This window comes from Crotalus tigris, unplaced genomic scaffold (genome assembly GCF_016545835.1).
Source record: "Crotalus tigris isolate CLP2741 ecotype Arizona unplaced genomic scaffold, ASM1654583v1 scf7180000019608.391392, whole genome shotgun sequence".
In the NCBI taxonomy this organism is placed as follows: domain Eukaryota; kingdom Metazoa; phylum Chordata; class Lepidosauria; order Squamata; family Viperidae; genus Crotalus; species Crotalus tigris.
The window spans coordinates 286162-313207 of record NW_024097621.1 but is presented as its reverse complement, the minus strand read 5'-3'; the positions used below and the strand labels follow the sequence as shown (position 1 = coordinate 313207).

Here is a 27046-nt window from a genome sequence, read left to right as displayed (position 1 = left end):
ATAATGACAATTAAAAACTCCTTGAGTAACAAAACTGGTAATCGGTTGACATAATTTTACTGGATGAAGGCTTCCCTTAAGCTGCATATCTGCTGTATTAGCTGTGAATTATTTTGAATGAATATGTTTAGTAAAAGACGCAAATACATTATTCAAAATATTATACGGAATTTTAATTTTGCACTGTTAATCTGCAAGTCTCTTAAGATCCTGTAATCTATTCTACACAACATAGCTTGCCCCAATATCTTCATTGTCAGTTCTGGTTAGTTTAGTCTTCATATTTAACCATAGTCCCATTTTTCATAGTTCTATTATTTCCATTACTAGAGTTTGCAGATCATTTGCACTTTTACTTATCACAGTAGAATAATTAGCCTAGTGCAGAGTATTGATGTTTCTGCTTCCAGTTTTAAATCCATGCTCATCTTCTACCAATCCAAATCCTTTAAAATATTCAACATATAGGATAAATAAAAGGAAAACATACAGACTTGCCTCAGTCTTTTGCAAACCTGGAGCCAGTCTCCTTTGCCATGAACCATTTGGACTTTGGATTCCTATTCTATGTATTGTTTTTGCACAAGGACAATAAGCTATTCTGGGATCCCATTTTCCTAAAGACATTTCACAGTTTCACACAGTCCAAACAGTAATGAGCTTTCTATAACCAATATGATTTTTTTTATTGTTTGGCTTTCTCAATTATGAGCATCTGCAATAATACCTCTTGTTCCTCAGTCTTTCAGCCTATTTCAAAGCCAATCAATATTGCTAAGGAAGGGAAGCCATTCAGGGGATTTTATTCACATTTTAAGTGCTACATACAAGTAGAATTTGCAGAGTTCTATAAAATAATCTGGTATTCTATATGAAATACTGGTAAAATGGATTAATTAATGATTTTTGTTCTAAATATTTGTATTTCCATACATTGGCGGGAATGACATGAAAGCTATTCAGTTATTTAAAATAAGGAGCCTGTTAGTTAGCTGGTAAATTATGATTCTAAGACCACTATTCTCTTCCAGTGAGAAATTGGGATTCTGAGGAAGGCAGAATTACAAGTTTCTTTGCCTGAAATAATATAAATATTATTTATATTGCCTTTTTTATATATAACTCAAGATGGCAAACATACCTAATATTTCTGCTTCTTATTTTTCTCATAACCGCACCCCTGTGAGGCAAGTTGGGCTGAGAGAGAGTGACTGGCCCAAAGTTATCCAGGTGGCTTTCGCGCCTAAGAGATGCCAGAACTCAACAGTTTCCTGGTTTCTAAGTTAACACTTTAACCACTTAACCTAACTGGTTTTGATATCAGTTGGATATCTTCAGACAAGTAAGGATTTTATACCAATTATCGGATTGGATCTGAGATTCATGTCTAAATTCTGAAGAGAAAACGTAACACTAAGATAAAGTTGAGAGGGAATGTATAGCAGTGTTCCAATATCTCAAAAGCTGCCACAAAGAAGAGGGAGTCAAGCTGTTTTCCAAGGCGCCTGAAGGCAGGACAAGAAGCAACGGATGGAAACTAATCAAGGAGAGAAGCAACCTAGAACTAAGGAGAAACTTTCTGACAGTTAGAACAATTAACCAGTGGAACAACCTCCCTTCAGAAGTGGTGAATGCTCCAACACTGGAAGTTTTTAACAAGAGACTGGACAGCCATTTGTCTGAAATGGTATAGGGTTTCCTGCCTGAGCAGGAGGTTGGACTAGATGACCTCCAAGATGACATTATTATTATTATTATTATTATTATTATTATTATTATTATTATTATTATTATTTAGAGAAATGTCATCAGCCTGTCATTTCTTTTCAGTGTTCCTTTGCTCCCTCTCTGTCCTTCTCTTTCTTGTCTTGTTCTGACTTTATTATACTGATCTTCATGTGATTTGGTACAATTAAACTGTTTTAAATACTTTGCTTTTATTAAAATAAAAATTAATTATTCTTTCATATTCTTGGTTTGTACAAATAATATGAAATGTAAAAAAAGTTGGTTCTTGTAATCCTGGTAAAAAAGGGACACTGAAACCTTAGTTATATGGAAGGAAGAATCTCTTGTTCTGCCCTATCCAAATTCTACATGGTCAAGAACATTGTTTCATCAAAAATAGGTGATACCAGGAAAAGATACAGCTTCTTTCAAAAATTGCATAGAGGTGCTTATGAATGCTCCTGTGGCTTCTAAAGCACTGTTTTGCCTTCAGACATTAAGTGCTTACACAACATTAATAAATATCTGCTTGAATATAACTTTCGCATCTAGGTGAGTAGCCGATCTCAGACATCGAAAACTTAAGCAGGAAGTTAGGAGGGTATAAAGCCCATAAAGAGATCAAGGAACCTTGTGTATTACGTAATACATATATAATAGACAAACTGGAATGGTTTCAGAAGACAACAGCTGTCATGACCTGAGGATATGATTTCCTACTTTGTGATGGTAAAGCTGAGGATTTGCATAGAAGATTGTTTGCAGAGCTAATCTGAACCCCTGACTCTTTCAGAAATGTGCATTCAAGAAGAACCTACTGAATACATATTGCTTCAGCCTGAGCTTATTTTTTGGTAGCACATCATTCTGCAGTGTATAATCATAGTGATGTTATAAGAATTTTCTAATGAATTAGAAAATGACCATGAATTAATTTATATAATCAATAGTAGTAAAAGCATGCTTATAAAAAGCAGGCAATACAATTTTATTAAAATCAACTGATTTGTTTATCCTACAATTGAAAATTAAATATTTTGGATAGTTAAAAAAGTTTTATTGGCTAAGCTAATTCTTATGTAATGAAATGTATTAATTAACTATTAGAGTATTCTAAATATATGTAGTGTGTATTATTTGAAAGAGGTATGATAACCAAGTAAAGTTTTATATTCATTGGATTTATATCATGCCATATCACTTCGAGAAGTTGTGCCTTTTATTTTCTTTTTAAATTTGGTAAGTCTTGTAATTTGTCTGTGTATTTAAAATTCTTTCCACCCATTTGTTCTCGAAGCAATAAACTTGTGATGTAAATTGAACTAACAATGACTGACACAAAGTCATCCAGTGAGCTTCTTCTGTCCAAGATTCTTGTACCAGTACACCCCCAAGCCCTCTTCTTTAAGCCATTTACAAAAAGATTTATTAACTTACTTGAAACACTTTTTAAGGCCTACCTTATTCAACAGAGCGGTAGCAATGTTTTTAGAGATGTGTTGTTTGAAATAATATATAGACTTGGCTATTAATTGGAAATATTGTGTAGCTTATATTTGATTTTGTTCTCAAATATTTTTAAACCTAAAGAAATTTTTTTTCTACATTGTAGAAGCAACTGGCTCTTGTTTGACTGGATTCCCTTAATGTGTGTATGAACAATTGAAACAGAATGATTGGGAGCTGTGAAAATCCAGTTAATGTGAGCTGTAATCTCTTTACTGATTTTAAGTAGTTAGAGTAGCATTCAGAACTACTAAACTGCACTCATATCTCCCCCCCCCCCAAAGATGCAGTAATCATCTAAATATGTATCCAGTAGTTTGCTGCCAGGCAATCAAAGCAGGAAAGTCTCTAACAATCATTCAGTGGAAATAGTGACCTTTTTGTTATAAGTTATATGCATTATATGTTATAAGATATAATGCAGCATTAAAACAAGATTAGAAATGTGATTCTAAAACCTTGTGATTATACTTTAGTTTTGCTAATCAGCTGTTCTATAAGCTTTGGAAAATATTAAAAAAACCAAGCATATGTCTTTCATAAAATATTTTGTTTACAGCAATTAAAGTTTTATTTTTCAATGGACCTACAAGAAAAAATATGTTCATGCACATTCTCTCTCTCTCTCTCTCTCTCTCTCTCTCTCTCTCTCTCTCTCTCTCTCTCTCTCTCTCTCTCTCTCCCCCTCCCTCCCTCCTTCCATCTTTCTCTCTCTCTCTCTCTCTCACACACACACACACACACAAACACAGTTTTTTTAAAGTATAAGTTGAGCTGCAGCATTTCAGAAGTCAGATAATATATTGATGTTTACACATGATTTTAGAAAAAATCTTTTACTGTTCATTAGTAATACACTAATATATTTTAACTATATATTAAATAAAAAAGGAAAAGATCAAATAATTACAGTTTGTGTGCTAGATGTGCACAGTATTGGAGAGAAAGCATTTTGCAGACATTAACCTGTTCATAACATATATCTAATAGGCTGCATTCATCTTGATGGTCCATTAGTTATGTAGGCCTTCTGTAAATTAATAAACATATTAGCAGACAATTTATCCACAAAATAGATTTAGACCATATTGTCTGTTTTTTTTCTTCTTCTGTTCAGTTGTGTGTGATTCTTAAAGACTGCCTGGACATGTCCCTGTAGTTTGGTTGGCAAGTTGTTTCAGAAGTGTAGGTTTTTGTGGAGAATAGGAAACTAAAGAAAATCATAGTGCATCACAAGTTAGCACTGTATGTTGTGTTTCAGATCTTCTACAAAGATATTGATTTGTATATCTTTATAAATGCCAGAAGTATTTTATTATGGTAATGATAAACCAGTATTAAAATATTGGACATCTGGTATGCTGCATTTTGTTCCTGAATTTATATCTTCGATAGGTGGTTCATTATTGCTATTAAGTTTCTCCTTTGTATTGGGAATGATGCCCTCACTTAATTACTCTAATTGGGATCTGAATTTACATTGCTAAGTGATATGGTCATAGATAAAACATCATATGTTTAATGTAATCATCCCTAAACTGTCTGCTTAGGGATGGGAGTTTCAGTTATCTTGATTGTGGTTATTAAGCCAAGGCCACCCTATTATTAGGCCATTTCTCTCCTGGTGCAACTCATTGCCCTGTTGCACTCGCCTCTGCTTCAATTCCTTCCCCCCACATCCTTCCACCTCTGCCCTTTTGTCTGCCCTTCACTTGGCTGCCTCCTGCCCACCCACCCCCCATCTTTGCCTCTTCCTCTTGCTGCTGCTGAGGCACACCTAATTTGACCCTTTGTAAGGCAGCTGCTGGCTGCACTAGGCCATGGGAAGGCTGCCCAAGACTTCAGGAAGGCCTCATACAACCAGCAGCTGCCTCGTGATCCGTTCTGTATACTGAATTATGGCTCTCCATACATAAAGAGAAAGGAAATGATAACATATTTCTATACTGACTACATTCACCCTGAGGAGGGGTTATGGAATGGTGCCTTCTTCTGCCAGGAGAAAAAGGATTCTTCAGTTTCGAGAAGCATAGTGTTTTGAGTGTTAGAGGAAAAAAACTCTTGGTGTTCAGTAATGATGAGCTTAATGAAATCAGCATCTGATCACAGCAGATAATTGTTTACTTCTATAAATATATTTAATTGCTGAAGAGGGAATCCAGTCTGCTTTTGTCCCTGAAGCAAGAGGAACTTTATCATACCGAATCACCCTTCGGTGCTCTGAAACACATCTTGAATCAGTTGCTGTTTGAGATAAGCACATGTGCTCTGAAACAAAGCATTGCTGAATACTGTAGGACAGGGGCTCCCAACCGGGGGTGTGAGACAATATTCCAGGGGATGTGAAAACTTGGGTTGTAACATGCATAATTCCTTGCCGTTATTTCAATCTTTTGTAAGGGGTGCAAGAATATATCAGAAGTGTTCTAAGGGTGTGGGGTATAAAAAGGTTGGGAGCCACTGCTGTAGGATGATGCTAAGAAGAGAGAAGCTGGGGATTATAGAGAGGAATGTGGTTGAAGAAGAAGAAAGAATTGGTGGCAGAGTGGAGAACTTCTGTAGGATAATGATGATCCAAAGCTACAAGGAGGTGGCCAAGTTGGTCATAACTGTGATGATCTTAGTGAGAAAGGCATTTGCAGGACCCATTTCTAAAATACCTGATTTTTATTTTTATGAATAAAGTTTTCCATGACTGAATTTCCCAGCATGACTGAAGTTAGTCACTGAGGCTCAGATTCTGTAATTGCTTTATGGAGAATCAAAACAGTTTATGTAGTCATGTGTAAATAGAATGAAATTTTATTATATTATACTGTGCATATTGAAAAGCTAAACTTATTTAAGTTTAATAATGTGTGTAGTTGAATCCAAATACTACATTATGGAAGCAAGACAACAGCTGAATTCATTTGAATGTGATTGAGAGAAATTATTCTATAGGTCTTCCACAATTTTAATGTATTTATAATTATAAGTTAATTATAGCTTTAATGAAGTTTAAGCATTTAGCATGTAAATATATTCCTAGCTCTTAATGCTGCTCTGCGTTCTATTTTTTTCAATTAACCAAGTGTTGATTCGTTGGTTGTGACAGAAATTCACCATATCACCCAGCTGGCTTTCATGCCTAAACTGGGCCTAGAACTTTTTAGCCTGGTGCCTTAACTGCTAGCTAAACGGGTTCTAAATCGTTCATTCTTGGATTAATGCGCCAAATTAGACAGTATTGTAAACCAAGGATCTAGTTAATGATTCCTTGAAGAAAATGTAATAAGACATGATCTAATGTTGGCGTGATATTCTAAACTAGGGGCAGGTGCCAGAGAGACCTAGACACTAACAAAATAACTTAAACTTTATTAGAAGCATTAAGAAACTAATTGGTGCTATTTATAGACCAGAACCCCACCCCACACTCACACAAAGCATCGGTCTCCAAATTTCTAGTAAAGTCTCTCCTACTCTGCCCATGTAGCCTAGAAATTCAAACTTAGAGTATTTCTGCTAGAAAGCAAGCTGCCAATTGAATAGCTGAAAATGGATGACTTCATACTGGGTATTTAAGTTTCAGCCAGTCAAAAGCTTTTATTTCATCTCAGTATCCTGGTGGAGTATATAATGGGAAATAGTATCTTGAGCTCTAATTGAGAAGGTTTTGCTATTGTAAATGGAATAGTACTTAATACTTGAGTATCCATTTCTTCCTATAAAATTAAATGCCTTTTTATTATTTCATGTAAATTCACATACACACATCCCTCTTTTTAAAAAATATTCATGTTCATGTCACTTTTAGGAAGCCAAATAATATTGTGGATAAACAAAATTATGAATAGATTTGTGCATGAGATAAGAAAGGCCAAAGGACATTGGAAGATTTACAGATACTTTTAAATGACCTAAATCAGAATGAAATCAGTACTTGGCTCACAAAAGAAAGACCAAAGTTTATGCTTTGTTTTCTCACAAACACTACACTAGAACACTGCTGACACTATACTGTTTGTTATACAATGCTTCATCTTCAGTCCATGACAGCCATTGCTGTCACCTCAAGCTGAAGCTGCTCCTTTAGATCAAGCCCTGGCAAAGGGATAAGGGATTAGGGGATAAGCCACATCTCTATAGTAGTTGAAGGAAGGGGAGATTGAGCCTTAAGGGTACAGTGAAAACCTTTTGCAATTGCACTGCTACATGTAGGCATCACATTGCCAAACTACATATTTAAAAATTGTTTCTCAGTAATACAAAGAGCTACATGCGGTGCTTATGTCACCATGCAGCTTATTCATATTAAGCCAGCATTTTCCAAAAGACTAATCCATACAGCATGGTTTACAAACCAGAGTGATTGGATTCATGCAACATACTAAATCTAAACCAATTAAACCGTATCATGGTTTAGCACAATATGTAAATCCAGCCATTGCATTGAATTATTTCTGCCACCATTTTAGCAAGCATTGTGAATAAGCTAGCATTTATTGCAGTAGGGTGCATTGCCTTATGGTTGCTATATAGAGATCCCTAATAAACAAATGGCCTCTTATCTATGGAACTGAAGATACAGAAATATTATTGCTGAAATGCATCCCAAACTTTGCAAATGCAACACTTGAAATTGAAATTGATTTACATCAACTTCAATACTCAAAGTTATATAAAAGATTATTGATCATAAATATCAATGTTTATGATCAATGATCATTTATATAATTTTGAGTATTAAAGTTGATATAAACAAATTATAAACAATTTTCTTTTAATGCTTGTGTATTTGTATGTACACTGGTTAATGCAAGATTTGATTACTCATGCATTCATAAATGAATTAAATTAAGAAATCTTTGGGCTAACATTTAATGCAAAATATGATATCCTTTCAGAGGATGAATATTCACCTTCCATGCAGCTAAAAGAAAATAGCATTTCCTTTAATTTGATGTAATTTTGTATAATGCAAAACAAATATGAATAAATATGGTTATACTTTTTTGTTTTAATAATTCAGTAGTAATGAACAACAGTTATACTTCTGTTTAAATATTAACATTTGACATTTGTTATTTGAGATTAATATAATTTTATTTCTAGTATAAACATAAACATTTCCTATTTATGTTGCTTTATTTATACAATTTTAACACTATTAGTTTTCCTTATTTTTTTAATTTTAAAAAAAATAATAGTATTGAAACCATGAATTCAAATTAAAAAAAAACAATGTAGTGAAAACCTTTTCATACTAATCTGAGTAAAGAGACAACTGATTGATACTTCCTTGTGAAACTCAGTTTGCATTAGGCATAATTTGGCTGACATCACCTTGAATTTCGATCTGTGTTGCCCTGATGTTTTAAGCATCCTTCATGTACCTACTGCTCTAGGCTATTTTGACTTTGCACATAAGGAGGCTGTGACTATCTCAAACTGTAGATGATATGAATAACAATTGTTTGAAGATCTTTTTCACTATCTCCCTGGATAGCCTATCCGCTGCAAAGGATAAATAAGTGGCAAATAGCTTTTGTCATCTGTTATCCAAGCTGTACACTTGTAAGGAAGAGCAGGGATAATCACCTAAATCTAATTATGGGTTAAAAGAGGCCATGACTGTGATGTGGCAGTGAGACACCTTACTGTATCAATCCTGTTTGCATTAGAAAAATAAGGTTGTCATATTGATTATTCAAATTAGTTTGTATTGGCCATGGCTCAGTTGTTTATATGGCAGCTGAAGCATTTAAAGAGCTCAGCTTTTCAGAGCAAACCTATGCCTATAGCATATATTATGTGGCATCTTGTTTGCTAATTTAGGTGTTTAAAATTAAGAATGAGAGTTTTTATTTTCAAAATTAAGGATTTAATTGACCTACAGAACCTGCTCATTCTTAGTTTAATAACAAAAATGTTTGATGAAACAAGGCTGTAAAAAAAAAACCCATTAAATGTAATAATTCTTAGGAAATAAGTTAATCTATACATTATTTTGGCAAAACAAATATTGAGGGTTATTACTGTCAAGCCCAGATCATCTCTGATTCAGATGCAGATCTATATTATGATGCCTCCAGAATTGATCTGTCTACTTTATTGAGAAACTGTGAGTAACATAAAGTTCAGATACAGACCCTGCCAAGCATCACTATAGGCAGTTCAGCAGCACTGCCTTCAGACTTTTTCATTCTTGGTTATAAAATTCATGTTTCTGAAATTCATATTTCAATTTTTATTCTGCCTCCCTGCCACCCCCTAAATTTGTGCAGCAAAACCATCTAACTCTGTGCATATCTAAATGACGTCATCTAAGTTGTTAATCCAAATTTCATATAACAACAACAATATAGCAACAACAACAACAATACTGAAATTAGTATATCAGGAAGGCTTACTGACTACTGGAGAGACCAAACTGGCCTACAAGAAAGACCAAATGAAGAACAGAATAGAGGCATGGGAAGACAAAGCACTACATGGCCAGTACATTAAAAAAAATAGTTGGGAAAGCAGATAATAACGAGACCTGGCAATGGCTAAGAGCAGGAAAATTGAAGAAAGAGACTGAGGGACTAATTCTGGCTGCATAAGACCAAGCCTTAAGGACAAATGCATACAAAGCCAAAATTGAAAAGACAGCAACAGACAGTAAGTGCCACCTATGCAAAGAAGCTGAAGAAACAGTGGACCACCTGGTAAGCTGCTGCAAGAAAATCACACAGACTGACTACAAACAGCAGCATGACAAAGTAGCAACAATGGTGCAATGGAAGATCTGCAAGAAATATCATTTGCCTGTAAGCAAGCACTGGTGGGATCATAAAATAAGAGGAAGTCATAGAAAATGATAAAATTAAACTGCTCTGGGACTTCAGAATTCAAACAGACAAGCACCTGCAACATAAGAGACTTAATAATTGTCGATAAGAAAGACAAAAAAGTCTGGATAGTGGACGTGGCAGTGCCTTGAGACAGCAGAATAGATGAGAAAGAACTGGAAAAGATAACAAAATACAAAGACCTACAAATAGAAATAGAAAGACTGTGGCAAAGGCAAGCAAGGGTAGTACCAAGAGTAATAGGCTCCTTGGGTGTAATCCCAAAACAACTGGAGCACCATTTGAACACCATTGGCATTGACAAATTCGCCATTAGTCAATTGCAAAAGGTGGCCTTACTAGGAACTGCTTCCATCCTGCGATGGTATCTGTAATACCATCAAACATCCACATCTGCCTATCCCAAGTCCTTGGTAAGGAGTTACTGGGAATTCAGTTTTCTCAATTGACTTTGCTTGTCAGAAGCTGTCTGGGAAAGTCACGAATGGGTATCATGTCGCCCCAGGATTCTTCAGTTGTCATAAATATATGTCAGTTGCTCCTCTTTGAAGAGAAAGGCCATAAAAGGAAGGAAAAAATACAAAAAATAACCTATTAATTTTAAATTTTTGTCTATTGGCAAATTTGATTACATGACCATGAGGATGCTGTGTTGCTTGTAAGTGCAAGGATTGGTTCTAGGTTACTTTTTTTTCAGGGCCATTGTAATTTTAAATAGTCACTAAATAAATGGTTGCAAATCGAGGACTACCTGTACTACAATTAAAAAAAACCAAACATTTTAAACAATAAAAACCATCCAAAATGAATACATACCCCAACCAAGATACTTGGCTAGTTAACAACAAAACCAAGAAAAAGACCTTTAACACATTCAATAGCCCAGCTACTATATTTTATCTTTCATATTTAAACTTTTACAGTTTAAGAAAAAAGATCTTTATGTATCATTTTTTCTCACCAACACTACTCAAATACCAGCTTTTAATGGATAGAGATAAACCGCCAAGGAGCAGGATATCATTTTGAGGAGTAAGGCCATAAAAGGAAGAAAAAAAATACAGCTAATCTAAAGGAGACAATAATCTATTAATTTTATATTTTTGTCTACTGGCAAACCTATCACCATGAATTTGAATGCATGTCATAGAAATTTATATGACATCTTTTCATCGGCCTGTAATGACTTCAGCATCGTTCTCTCATTTAAGCGTCTTTTTCTCTTATTAGACTATTTGTGTTTCCCTCATTCTTTTTCATCCTTGCTACTATTTTGGCTTATATACCAGAAATATTATTCTTTTGGGTTCATCTGAATCATGATTGTATCACTTTATGCTTTCAACCATGTATAGCTTAGCCCCTAGGTATTTTTCATAATGGTTTCCTGTCCCCAAAATTTGACCTCTTCTAACTTTTCTTTTAAAGCCATTAAAATAGCAGAAACAAATGTTTTCTTGAACAACTGAAGATATTTTACTATTCAAAAATAATATGCTAATTATTGTTGTGAAAAGAATAAAAATCCTATATAATATGATTTATTTTTTATTTATAAGATTTTTATAAGAACAGTTTATAAGCCTGAATGGAAATATATTACTGCTAATTATTATTATTACTATTGTTGATGATTTAATCTTCAATTCCATTCACTGTCTCGGACTGATAAAAACTTAACAGTTCAAGTCCAGGCTTCCGGATCGCAGCACATTCAGCCATACAAAGAGATCTCTCTCTTTGTCGGCTGTTTTCCCTCTACCGGTAGACCCTTATGCGGGTCTTAAATTGCCCTGGAGGGGCGACTACCGTCGAGGAGGCTTTTGCTTGGCTGTGGTGGAGCGGCGGCTCCCCCTACAGTCCGAGCTAACTCCATAGGGCCGACAGAGAAGAAGATCAGCCAGTAAAATGGCCAATCACTTTGCTGCGCCAGCCAAAGTCAGAAAATCATCTAAGCATAAAGAATCACCGTGGTGAATCTGGGTGAGACCTTTACTCCCTCTCTCTGTCCTGACTGTTTGCCTGTAAAAAGCTTTTGATCACTTCCCTGTCTTAAGAGAGCAGCTTCTGTCTACTTGGGAAAGAAAGTTTTAAAAGAGCTAAAACAGTTAAAGTTTTATTACTTGATTTTTTTTCTTTTTCTTTCTTTTTTTGGGGGGGATACCTAGGGGCCCTGAAAAAAAATAAAAAAGAAAAGCTATATATTTTTTACTTTATCTATTATACTGGAGATATCTGCTTTTGCTTTTTATGTTTCCTGAAAGAGATAAATTTTTATCTGTTTGGAAGAGTTTACACTCCACTGAGGACATCTTGTGGCGAAAAGTGCCATTACAACTGTATTTTATTTTATCTTATTTTATTTTATTTTTGCTATTTGAAGATGAATTTGACCTTTGGAGGTGGATATTTGTTGATCTTTATATAGCCTCCACTAAAAAATTAAAGACTATTCTTGATCAAAGTCTATTTCACCATTGAAATGGAAGAAGCTTATCCACAGCTCGACTATGAACTTATATTGGAAAAGATTTTGGAAACTACAAACTATATGAAAGCTTATATCAAATCTTGGAGAAAAATCAAAGATGATTTGAAATTGACTTTCAACTATCGCTTCAAACTACAGACCAAAGAATAACGGAGGAAGAACAGAACAACCCACTCAGCAAGATATACAACTGAACGAGACAGAGGAACTGCATTTACAATTCAATTATGAAATAATGAGCAAATTAATTCTACACAATCCTACTTACGACCTATGGAGAACATTGATGATCAAAGAATGCCATTAACTGAATTATTTGATCTCCCAAAAATAACATAGCTTGACATTCAGGTACAAGTTATTGAAAATTGGGACAATGTGGACAATCAACTAGCAACTTTAATAAGGAATAAAATTGACTATACTATTTGAACGATATTGGAAGAAAGAGAAGAGAACTTTGACTATTCTAATGTATTGAGAAATAGCTTTACTCAAATGTTGAGATTTGATTTTGCTGAGGCTTTATCTTGGAAACCGGTTTGGCATAGAAAGAAAGTTAGAGTTAGGTTTAAAAATGTGGTTTAAATTTTCACTGAGTGGGTTAAAAAGGTTGTTGACACTTGGATTGTTTTAATAACAAATGAAATAGGTGATTCTGTAAAAGGATATTTTTTGTAACAATACTTGGTATTAGAGATGATAAGTAGTTGGAGGGGTAAATTTTACTTAATTGATTGATAGAATATATATTTAAAATAGACAGAAATATAGTTCTTTGGACTGATATCTTTATTTTAACCAAGATAACTATTTTGTAATAGAGGGACAAGAGGAGGTATTTGTGATAAGAGAAACAATAGTATTAATAAATGATGTATTAGTGTAAGCAATAGGTTATATTTAAAAAAATGTAAGGATGTTGCTTTTTGAGATAATATATTTATTTTAGATAGAACCATCATGATAGGGAAAAGAGAAATGAGGATGCCCGAAGTGTTAATAAGTATATATAAGCTTAATTGGAATACGGTAATTTCTAAAATAGTAAAACTTAAAAACAGGACTTGGATTCTTCTAATTGAAATGTGATTGAAGACCAAATGGACTGATTGAGCTTTTTTTTATATTACATTATAAATGTAATAATTTTAATTGGTAAAATAATATGTGGGAAATAGAGAGGGAACTTTTAAGGAATTAATCTGTGTGATATATGTATGATATGTTCTTGGATAATTGATAGCCCAATCACCACGTTGTTTCTTAAGTACTTTTATGTAAAAATGAAAAAAAAACAATAAAATTTCTTTCTTTATAAAACTTAACAGTTCAAGTCCTAACCAAGGACCTAAAAGCTATTAAGACGTCTGAGTTATGTGGACAGTTCCAAGTCGGGTGTTTTTTTTTTTTTTTTTTTTTTGCAAAGTCGGGATATTCAGTTCTAATAAGTTCAAAATTTCCATGTATCTTGGCAGCCCTTTGGGTATTGCTCCAAGGATATTACTATTGGTACAACCATTGATTTCTTCTTCCGTAGTTGCTCAACTTCAATTGCAAATCACCTGGTATTCAATATCAATGAACCAGACTTTTTTCTTTTCTACAATAATGATGTCAGGTGTGTTGTGGGCCAAATGTCTGTCTGTTTGGATCCAAAAATCCCACAGGATCTTGACTTGCTCATTTTCATGAATTAGTCAATTTAGTGTTCCCAATAATTTTTTCTGCATTCAAACCCACTTTCTGGTAAAGCTTCCAATGTATAATTTTGGCAACTCGATCATGACATTGTAGATAATCAGTCTGTGAGATTTTGCTGCAGCCACTGATAAGGTTGCATAAGCGACATTTGTTGTTATTGCTGACATGTTGAATTTTTGCTTTCATGGAATTGGTCTGCAGGGCTTTTCTTGGGCAGCCAAAATGAAGCCTTCAGTTTATTTCTTCAGCACTCCTGATCTCAACACAACTGCATGTTAGCTTTGTATCTACCTTTCCTTCAATGCTTCAGGTATTGACTGTGATAGGATTCTTTTTAAAAACCCAATGCTCAATTGTTTCCTTTTGACATTCTGCTTTCAATCTTGTTTTCAACAGGTTTCTCTTGTTTACTTTGTTTTATTATTACTATTATTATCTTCAGTTCGAGTCACAGTCTGGAACCGGTAAAAACTTAACAGTTGTTGTTGTTATTATATCTGTTATTTCCTAGTTCATCCTCCTTATGCCCTTCTAGTTCCCTGTGTCCCTGTAAGCCCTTCCTGATGGTTGACAAATCTTTTGAAATAGCACTGGGGGCAGGAGGAATTTGAAGATTCAGTAGGACTGGCTTTTGTCAGTCCAGTAATTTTTATCTAATATTTAAGGAATTTGTATTCAGTAGGTGTTTGTCTGAATAACTAATCAAATTTTCAAGCAACTGAAAATTCTTAGTATATCTTAGTAATCTAAGACAGTGAACTTACTAAAATATCTTAGTAATGCTCCAAATGTTAATAACTACACCAAATGTACAAATACTGCTAACAAGGAGAAAAGTAAGGTAACTAATATACTTTTTCCATAAGGATAACATAGTAATTCGTCCTAATATCTTTATTTCACATGTTTTATAAATTAAAACATTTCAGTTGGTGAAGTATGTTGATATACAATATGCAATAGGTTTTTTTTCTTAGTGACTACAGGGTTTTTTTATTTTCTTCGTGACTGTTATGACTCTGTGCGTTATTTAAAATTAAATGTTAAGAAAGATTTATTTCTTTAGGTATTTCATTGCATTACAAGGTAGCTAGATATAGAAAGTTTTCTAGATATATTTGTCTAGTACATTTTTTAAAAATGCCTTGTTCATCTTTCTTTGCCAAATACTGTTAAAATAACAGACCTGAAGGAATATAAGAAATGAATGGACACCATTGTGTCCAAATATCTTATTTTGCTTAAAAGGAAATCCTGGCAAATAAATGCTCAGAAAGGGATTTTTTTTCTCTAAGCCCTGTGGATTTTTTGTTTTTGGCAAGTTTTTGTGCAGGTTAGAAATGAAAACCATTCATCTGGTGCCCCAAAGAACAGACTTATTGAATGGAGTAACAGTGTAATGTACCATTGAAAGCAGGATTGAAAGTGATTATCTTGTTAACTCTTGACAGTTACCGCCAGCTTGAAATAGAACTGGCAGGATTGATTTGCAAATGAATTACAGCTTTTTCATTTTGTGCCAGGATCATCTTTTTATATTCTGATATGACAGATGCTGGGTTCCCTGCTTTTGTTTCTTTTCAGTTTTATACTTGCAAATAAAAAACAAAAGATGATGACAGTAATTTTATTTGCATCCTTTCTCTAGGAGTTTATTCTTTGTAAAGAAGTTTTTAATTTTATGTTTTTACTTAACTGCTACTTTTAGAATGAAGTCTCATTCATTTTACAGTTTTTATATTTATAATATAAATGTAAATATAAAAGGAAAATGGGAAAATGGAAAATCAATAAATCATTTCTCTGCTCTTAAATTGTCAGTTTTGAATGAAGATCACTAATGATAGTATGTGTACTATTTATGTCTGATAGATAATTTAATAGTAGAAAGCCCACAAGTTATTTCTCACAGCTCTTTTGTTTATAGATATATTTATTTGACTATGAACATATATTGTGTTTTGTCAAATAAAAGGATTGCTAAGCACATGTATAAAAGTATTCTAATTCACTTAATTTTGTTAGTAACTTAAATGTAATAAATAAGACATTTTACATATAATTTCTTTCTATAATGTAAGTTTTATTATTAATTATATATAAACCTTTTGTTATCTATTTATATTATATTGAGGATAAAACATTCTGTTTTTTAAAATGTTCCTTTAATTTTGGTAGATTTTGCATTTTAACAATTTGATTCCAATAAATAATTTGACATTTTATTATAATTAAGTGAACTTCAGAAACAGTCTTTACAACATTGAAATTCTTAAAAATAAAATAAAGGAATGAGAATTAAAAGAGTGCTTCCCAAGGCTTAGTGAAATTCAAAACAGTCTAATTACAATAAATTTTTTTATTCACAAACCTCTACAGTTACCAAAATATTTGTCAGATATTGTCCAGAATTTGAGGTTTGGAGTTTGATACGGAAAGCAGTAATCCTTCCTTAAATAGTTAGGTTAAGTGGTAGAAGCAATGTGTGAGGCCAAGAATGCTCTGTGGAGTTGTATGTATGTATTGTGCTTTCATAGTTGCCAATAACAAGGCTTATCTGGTCTCTCTACTAACAGTTGAAATATTAGTATGAATAATAAAATAGTACAACATACTATAAAACAGTATACAGCTATATTGAGACACCAGCAGAAAGTCCAAAAACACCAACTAATGAGCAAAGAGAGATGGTTAATCTATCCAGATTTGCTTGTTCAGGAACATAGAGAATTTAAAATGAAGTGTTTGTGGAATTGTTAATTGAATTGTTGAAGAAAACAGTTGACTATAGAGAGATTTAGTTTTCAAAGATTTACAATTTTCACAATTGACGAAGAGATTTAACATAGATAAAGAAGTAATTGGAATTGAATAATTTTAAACAGAATTCAAAATTGAATTATATACAAGTGATGAACATGTATTGCTAAAACACATAAACTTTTGCACAGATTTGAAATGAAAGGAGAACAAATTAAAGAATGCATGGTAAGATGGGTTAAGAATTTTGGTTACAATATACACATAGACCAATGGGAAGAATGTAGTTAAAAGGACCAAAAATCACATTATATTGCAATTTTAAAGATAATTTTTATAAAATGCTGTAACATTGGTATATATGGGACTAATGGATACCCAATTAGAAAAAACTTATAGAAGATTTGGTTTGTATAAGATAACTGCAGTGAGACTATTATATATATAAAGTTGGAAAATACTGAAATATCTACAATAAAGGAATGGATTGCGAAAATTATGGAATTTGTAGAAATGATAAAAGTGACCTGTTTGATCAGGGATAAGACAAAACAAGTACTTTTATTAAAGATGGGGAACCTCTTATGGACTGTTTGCTTTTTGAAAATAGAAAATGAAACAATGATTTATGTATTTACTGATTAAAGAGGGTTGAATATGGAAAGAGATGTAATTTTAATAAAGGAAGAAAGAAAACAAGTTTTTAACTGCTGTAAAGAAGATCGGTAGTCATTTCTTTATGCATATTTTCTTTTTCTGTTTGTATTGCATTCACATTTTTCTTTTTTCTAATCTTACTCTATATTATTTCATGTTTAACTTTTAGTTTTGTGGAAATCCTTAATAAAAATTATATAAGCAAACACAACAACCATAATGAACAATCTTTGCAAAGATGGAGAGGGTGCTTCGGTATGATCAAGTCATTCACCAGGCACATCTACATATGCCATATAGCTCCAGGGCAACAATGGAAGAAAAAATCATACTAGCAGCTCTCTGGAATCCAACAAGAGACAGTAGAACTGACTCTTCTCACTCGCCTTTAGTGAGGTCCTAAGACCATTTGCTTCAGTATGTTTGCAATTTTTATCTTTTATGTTTTATTAATATTATTGTAATTCATTTGATTCTTATAAACTGCCCAGAGTTGTTGAGAATTTGGTGGCATACATGTTTAAAGTGTTATAGTTGACGACATAGTCAATCAGATGTTTAGACTGGATTTGGCATTTTTATCCACTTGTCAAATCCTTCCTAAGGATAGATGTTGCTTTTAATGGTGTTAAAGGTGTAGTTGCAAGATGTAAGCTATTCCCAGTAAAGAAAGTTATCCTTTGCAATTGTGATTTTGATGGTGATTTTGTCAATTTCGATGGTATTCAAGCAGTGCTCCAGATGTTTTGGAATTGAACCCAAGGCATCTATTATTTCTGATATAGTCTTTGCTTTCTTTTGCCATACTCCTTTTTTGTTTATTAATCTTAAAGCCTGCAAAATCAAAAGCGAATTATTAGCAAAAGCTCTCCATTTAAAGGTCTCATTTTTAATTTTTAGACCTGTTATCTTCATCTTGACTAATATCTCTATTCAAAACTTCAAGAAACAAAATAAACAAAAAAGGAATAGAGGATAACCTCTTCTTGTTCCCTTTGGAATATCACATGATTTACTCAAATCTTCATTGATTATAATTTGAGCCTTTAAAGATGTGTATATTAACTTGATGCCATGAAGAAAATTCTCACCAAAATCCATATTTTCCAGAACTTTAAACAAGGACCAGTTCAAATTGTCAAAAGCTTTGTCAGCATCTAAAAAAAATTAATGTGGTTTGTTTACCATTATGTTGTAAGTATTCTATTATATTCAATACAGTTTTGACATTTTTAATTGTCTTTATATAAAAATCCACATTGATCTTCATGAATAATTCTTGTAAAAACTTTTAATGTACCTTCCAAAATTAATGAGGCCAACTTATAATCATTGTTCAATAAAGAAATTTATCTATAATTTACAGTGTAAGTTAGATCCTGTCTTCACTTTGGTAACAATGCAATATTGGTCTTTCCCCAAGATTCTGACATTGCACTTCCTTGTAAAACAGAACTCGTCATTTTCTGAAGTTTTTGCAAAAGTAAATCTTTAAAACATTTATAATAAGAACCAGGTAGTCCAGACATGTCAAACACAAGGCCCGGGGGCTGGATGCATCCCGCGATGTGGTTTCTTGTGGCCCGTGGAGCCATCCTGGAAATAGTGAGGGAATTGCCCTCACTGCCTTGGCCCAGGCCCAGGCCGGCCAGGAGCCAATGTACAATTTTGTGGTGGCCATCTATGCTGAAACACATTCAGTCTTAGCGCCACAAGGCCGTCTGGAAACAGCGAGGAACCAGCCCCTGCTGCATCGGCCCCGTCCCCTGGGTGCATGCTGTGGAGGTGTCACCCTTTGTGAGTAATGAAGAAATGCACCATTGCCTGGAAGTGGCCAGCAAATCGCACTCGCCTACTTCACATATCCAGCTTGATGAGGTCCGGGGGAGAGGTTTCGGCAGGCTCTTCCAGTGGACTATGCCTTGGCACTTGCCCTGGTCCCACCCCCTTCTGCCAGAAGGCACCCTTGACGCGAACGATGTAGAGCTGGCCATGCCCACCCAGTAGACACACCCTCTCCAGCCATGCCCAACCAGTAGGCCGTGCCCATCCTGGCCACACCTACCCGGCCCCCCGAGGACAACCGCAATGGTGTGCGGCCCTCAATGAAATTGAGTTTGACACCCCTGAGGTAGTCCATCCGATCCTGGTGCCTTGCCAGTTTTAATATTTTCATAGCTTCTGATACCTCCATATAGATATAGGCCTATTCATAATTTCTCAGAAAGCAATGCAGTCATGTAACATTGTGCTTTACGACTGCATTGCTTAGCAAGGGAAATTCCAATCCAAATTTCTGTTGTTAAGCAAGGATTACCTATATACACCCATTTGAAAATTTCAAAAATCTATTAAATTTACTTATTTTCATTATAAATTTGAAAAGAATCTTGAACTTTAGAGCATAATAGACAACACATGACCTGTCGTTTCAGGGACATTTCCTTACTCATGCACTCCCAAGCACCTTCCTCAATGGTAGGTTGTCACAGAAAAGTATATATATTCTAATAGGTTTCCCAATTAAAAAGGATAGAAAATTAAGATAGAAACAATGAAATTAGCATAGAATTTAAATATTTCAGAAATGATATATAATGAGACGACAAACTTCTTCAGGAGACAAGGGTCTGCAACCCTGCTGTGCTCACCTCTGCTTCCTCCCCCCTGCCCCCAAGGCTTCATATTGGGCAGCAGCTGCCTTGGCCAGACATACCTCAGCAGCAGCAGAAGGAAGAAGACTGTGAAGGTCAGCCGGGAATTAGAGGTATGGAGGTGGTGGAATGCAGGGTGGCCAAAAGGGCAGAGATGGGGGAGATAGACAGGTGGGAGAGTTGAAACACATGTTGTAGTCAAAAATGTGGGTGGGCTGCTAAATTTCAAGAACTTAAGTCACATGACCATGGGAGCATTGCAATAGCCATAACTTCAAGGACCAGTCATAACTGTCATTCGTCCAGCACTGTTATAACTTTGAACGGTTACTTAATGAATGGTCATTAAGCAAGGACTACCTGTGCTACTTCATCAGAAGCAGAAAATACTTTTATTTGTTCTTGGATAATAATGATTATTTTATAGACATAAATTATTTATTATGTATAACCCCAGTTTTGGCAAATGGAGCCCTTTTTTCCTTATATTTATTATTACTGAGTTAATTCTTTCATTTAATTGTATTTTAAATAAAATAATAAATTATTATTGGAGGGGCAGCCATCAGAGCTTTGGATCTGGGTTGTAAATATCTTTTTTTGGGTTAGTTGTAACTTGGGACAGTTGCTAAGTGAAGAGTCATTAAGTAAAGACCACCTGTATGACAAGATCTTACTGCATGATAAATCTCAGAGTTGAAAGAAAATTGTACTGAAAATGATGAGTGCCATGAAATAGTTAGATATAGATTTTTTTTTTACATTTTTAATCCCCCTGTATTATTTTTTATAAACTCAACGCAGCAAACAATACTCTTTCCTCAGTGTAAGTCCCTCAACAATGACCCTTTGAAGTGAGTTGGGCTGAGAGAGAATAACTGGCCCAAAGTCACTGTTAGTTTCCTAATGTTGGCCTTATATACAGTATGTTCATCTAGAGCACTTCCTGCCTCAGAACCTTCTGTTATTCCAATATTACTATCTGTGCTCCTTCAACTACAAATTGGATGAACAGACAGTGACACTTTTTCAATATTATTACATTAAACCAAGTGGATTTTGATTGATAACCTAATATTCAACTAATGCAAAACATCAATCATGGCAAGTATATTAATTATTTAATATTGCAGTCTAATTCAGAAATCAATGTGCTGCATGGGGGAAAGGAAAACTCACTGTTCCCAGAAGACTTAAGACAGGGAATGATTTTTTTTTTTTTTTAAATCTTCTATACTCTCGTGTGTTAGTTCAATACAGATCTTTATTCATTTGCCAATAATATCTTTCCCGTTTCCACTTCAGGACCATTTTATCACTTTTAAGATCTATAATTGAATTAAGTCTGCTTTCAGCACAGAGCAGAAACAGTTGTGCAAATATTGATGAAGTTGTGACAAGCACAGCATAGGAGACAGACCACTAAAGAGAACAAATTTGATACCATTAGCAAGAAGCTTTGTGTGTCAGTGACCTGGGTTCTGCTTCCTAGCAATTAAGTTCATTATGACCTTCAGCTCCAATATAAATAGAGGATTTCAGTTTTCTTTTAATAATGTATGATGTGGTATAGCAAATTTTGATTATTATTCTACATGTTTCATGAGACTATTTTTTTCTGTGTGGGATTATTTTTTTAAAACATAGCTTAACAGGAATAGATGTTTAGCACATTTCAAATCTGAAAAAATATGAGTAAGATATATATGGAAATGATTGAAAATAGATTTTCAAAATGCATTCAAGGGTTTAAGCAATTACTATTTAGAGATTTTGTATATAATTAGTTTTATAATTGTTATTAGTAATGTGAACATTAAAAATACCCAAATGCAAGAATTTTATTATGATAATTTATTGTGACTATAAATCCCTGAAGATTCTGTCAACACCTAGTTGCTCACCATTTTACAAGCAAAGTAAAATAAATATTTCAATGCTATCTCTGGAAATTCTTCCTATCATAATACAACTTTTATGTAGAAATTCTTCATTTTTATAGCTTTTACTCAGAATTGTCCTTTGACTGCATCCAAAACTTATTTACTTGATATATGTGTAGACCAAATTATCACTTAGAGACAGAGATCCATCAAACCAGCTGAGCATCTGGTAAGTCACTTTAGGTCAGTTATAGATTCAATTAGTATATTTATATTGGCCATGTAATGCTCTGGATAGATTACAATAAATATATGAAATACAATATTATAAACCACAGAAAAATGTAAGTTTTAAAGTTTTAAAACTGATCTAATGATTCTGAATGTCAAAAATTTAATGATAACATTCATAAAATTTTGGAAAAGATTATAAAAAGTGTCAGGAAAGTCTCTTTGGAGAGCTTCTTCCTTACCGTGACTGAGTTCTTACACGGTTGATTGGTACCAATAGAAGAAAATATTTGTAGCTCAGGGTTGAAATGAGGAGTCCTTGGTGCTCGCTGAACCTGGTTGCTTTCTTGCAGATGTTTCATTACCCAACTAGATAACATCATCAATACTAGGTTTAATATCACACACAAGTATGAAAGGGGCAGAGTTTGCATTAACAATATCACAATGTGTGTTTTACCACATTAATGCCTACAGGCAGTTGGTTAGTAGTCTAATTTACAGTCCAGGAAAATATTATTTTTCTCTAACTTATACAATATCATTTTGATTAAAAGTAGGATATGTTTTGCACATAGTCTTGTTTTATTATTTCACAGTTCCACAAAATCACCTGTTGAAAAGTGAAAAAAAAAATAAACATTTTTTTTGAACCAGCCTCCTTTCCTGCACTAAGGTCAAACCAATATATAATTTCTGAATTTCCTTTATTTTATAATGCACCTTTAAGAAAGGGTTATATTAGATTATAGTTTGTTTATTAGAGAAAAATACAAAGATGAATGTAATTCATATTTTTTAAAAATCTGAATAGTAAGGAAATAATATAGAAAAATTGCAATCTGATAATATTCTGTTTGAAAAACCACAAACCAATAAAAAAATAAGAAATAAAAGATTGGTTGAAGTCTATTTTCATTGCATGGAAAATAAATTTAAATTCTAAAATAATTTGGCCCCTGGCTTAATTGAATTGCTAAAATGTTTAATGCATGTGATGATAGAGAAATAAAAGCACTGGTTTATCATAAGTGTATTTTTTATTGCCAGAAATACAAATGAATTTTTGCTTTTTATAAACAAGGATTTCTGGCAGTATATGAGTTTTGTTGTATAAATTTATTCATGGGCATTATGATCCTGAAGAGATTGCTGATTTGTAGGATGATTAGAGATAGATATGAAACAGTGATGCAAGTTAGCTATGATTTAAGTTATCAATGATTTATATTGGATCTACTGACACAAAATTTGAGTCATCATCTTCTTTCTCGATAGATTTAGTGCCCTGTGAATTGATCATAGAATATTGAACAAATTGACTACAACTTTTTATTTTTGTTTGTTGTGTACTGTATATTGTTTCTCCTAAATCCGCATCATTCTGAAGTTAGATGAATCAGCTGAATTTTTTAATCATGTGCTATTAGTCAACTTTGTTTAGATGTTAATATCATACTTTTTTACATAGAAACAATTTTCTTATTCCTGGGAGAATAAACAGTTGAATATTTCTCAGTTGGAGAATTTGAGCTTTGCACATAATTGAAAACATTTCTTTTTATAAATGGTATATACATTCTGGTTTTAATAAAGTGATTTAAAATTTAGCAACTATCAGCAATCATATGCATTCACATTCTTATTCTGTTATATATTCATATTCATTTTATGTTTTAGATTTATGGTAAAGACATTTTGGAATTATACTAGAGGATGCATTTAGATTTTATTCAATTATATAGCTTCAGATATTAAAACAAACTAAACAAAAGGACAGATCATTATAACTTTTGAAGTTCAACATGAATAATTGTATACCAACGATTAATAATTGTTTAGAATTTTTGTTCTTCTATTTCAGAGATGCTGGAAACATCAAAACTGGATTAGAACATCTGGTAAGCTCTAATTTTCTCTTGAATATTTGCATCAACTTTGATATCTGCATTCTAAATGAACAGTTCTGAATGAGCTTTGAATCACTTGAATTGAGAAAGCCAACTATTTCCCAGAGGGTCAGCTTACTGTTATTATGTGTGAAGCACTTACATTTTCATTTATCTTATGTTTCAAGGGATTTTAATTTTTTAAAATTTTTTGATGTGGAGATGAAATAAAAAGGATTATAATCTTTGGATTGATGATTGCCTTAATTATAAACTAAAAGTTGTTCTTCATTGTTATTTTTCTGGCATATCTAGATGTGAAAATAACAAACTTCTGTTTTGAAACACACATTCATGTATTGCTTATACATTTCATTACTTTGATAGTTTTTAAATGCAATATGGGCTTTCTCAATATAGCATGAATTACTCATCATTTAAATGATGTGTTAAGACAAGATAAGATAAGATAACCTTTATTGTCATTTTTATACTGTGGGCACAGTGGCACACATCAAAAATGAAATTTAGTTGCCCGCTCTCAAAGTGAAACACATACATGACATACACCTAAACATACTATGAACAACATATGTATAGACCCACATCCCTACACATACATAGCAATAAATATTAAATATTGTCCATCTTGAATATATAACGGAAGGAGGAAGCTTGAGAGTTTGTAAGGTTAATGCTGTATGGAATTAAACTCTGGCTGAATCTGGATGTTCTGCTTCGGATACCACGAAGCCTCCTCCCAGAAGGTAACAAGGAAAACAGGTCGTGAAGAGGATGTGTAGTGTTCCAGATAATCTTACGGGCTCTGCTCAAGCAGCGCTTCTGTGCTATGTCCTGGATGGGAGGGAGCGAACTGCCAATGATCTTTTCGGCCATTCTCACCACTCTCTGCACAGCCTTCTTGTCTGAAGCAGTGATGCCTCCAAACCAGACTGTGATTCATGAAATGCTTAACAGTAAACACAGTGCTGTCAGGTTAATAGATCTGTTTAATTTTAGAAACGATCCCAATCCAAATAACTTCACACAGAGTTCCATTTATGAAACAATCTAGGGAAGGTAGGTAGGTCAGTGTAGATGATCTGGATATATAATAGGAGAAGAAGATATGATTGTAATCAGAAGAACAGCATTTTCCTTTCCAAAAACCTGTGAGATAACTGGTTCATGTTAAGTATGTATTGCAGCCAACTTCTAGGTCTTGCTGAGGAAAAAAGGCAAGAGTATTAGATATGTTTGCTGCCTTGAGTTGACCAAAATAAAAAACAGCAACAGTAATAACAATTTGTGTCTTCAGTACATGCACAGATATATTTTCTTACCTCTGAACATACATATGCAATGCTCCTTGTAAGTATTGGGACTTTCTTAGACTTCCCAGTGTCTTGGAACATCACTCAAACTCTTTTTTATGGGGCTCCCTGAAATTCTTATTAGACTAGTAATTCTAAGCTTCCTACTGTAGCTTCCTGCTGTAGCAGTTTGAGTCTGTCAGTCAGCTCCATTCTCCAGAAAAGCTGGCTAAATCAGCCTTAAGATATCCTGATAATATCTCTGTTAAATTAGCTCCTAGTACTTTCACCAATAAATTGAATCTAGTATTGATTTGCACACACGAGTGAGTGCTCAAAAGATGTAGATATTTTGATGTACTTCCTCTTGATGGAAACTTCTTAGGTAGACTTCTTCAGTCTATAGAAATTGTTAATGAACAATATGGCAGTTGATCAGTAATATATCTGGGGCTGCATGATTATTCATTTGTTTGCAGATGGTTATGTAAACAGTTAGTCCTTAGCTTAACAACAGGGGACCGGAATTTCTATCACCAAGCAATATTTTTATAGCAATGGCAATCTTTGCAGTCTCAGTTGCCATTGATAACTGAATACCATGGTTGTTAGGTGAGGCAACTTCCTGCTGTCTTCCCACAATCAAAGTCAATGGAGAAGTTGGCAAGAAGTTGAGAGTCCCAGGCTGGCAAGCATTTAAGTAGCTGCTGTCAAATGTGCAGGGGAATAAGGGAGAAGCATAGTGAGGATTTGTGAGGAGATACACAAGAGAAACCATATGGGGAGGGTATGTGAGAGTGCATCAGAGAGGTGGCATAGGTTGGAGAGTGTTTGAAGATGCAATATGAGGGGCAATGCATGGGGATGCATAATACAGTGGAGCTAGGGGGGAAATACATAGATGGTGATGACTTACTCAACAACTTACAACTTTCCTTCTTGGCTTCTGCATTGATTTTCAGGGGAAGCCAGCAGGAAAGTTGCAAATAGCTATCGTGTGACACTGGGGTCTGCAGTCCATTGTAAGTACAAACCAGTTGCCAAGCATCCAGATCGTGATTACCTGCCCATGGAAGTACTGGGACAAGTAGAACTCCAAGAACTGATTGTAATCACCATTCATTCAGTGCCATAATAGCCTCAAATTGTCATAGATGAACAGTATACTACCTGTATTGTTCTGTTTGTTCCCATCAATTTATTTCATTACAAGAATTTTTGCAATAATATCTGCCATCTACTTGGTGCTGTGGCAGCTACAGTTCATAAATTTGATTCATTTCTTCCTTGGATAGTTTCATTGCTTGTCATGATAACAACAGTAGATCTGCTGTCTCGGTCTATTGCATCTGGAGATAGACAAATTCCTACTGATCACCTGAGGAATTTGA

General features: G+C 33.9%; 1 protein-coding gene across 3 annotated transcripts in view; it reads left to right on the top strand.

The window, feature by feature from the left end:
* The window catches only part of RSRC1 (arginine and serine rich coiled-coil 1), a 167785-nt gene that overhangs the window by 45791 nt on the left and 94948 nt on the right, over positions 1 to 27046 (top strand). For all 3 annotated transcript variants that reach the window (XM_039363874.1, XM_039363873.1, XM_039363872.1), the window contains one exon: positions 24318 to 24354. In XM_039363874.1, the coding sequence (XP_039219808.1) occupies positions 24318 to 24354 (37 nt within the window). The remainder of the gene's footprint in view (positions 1 to 24317; positions 24355 to 27046) is intronic.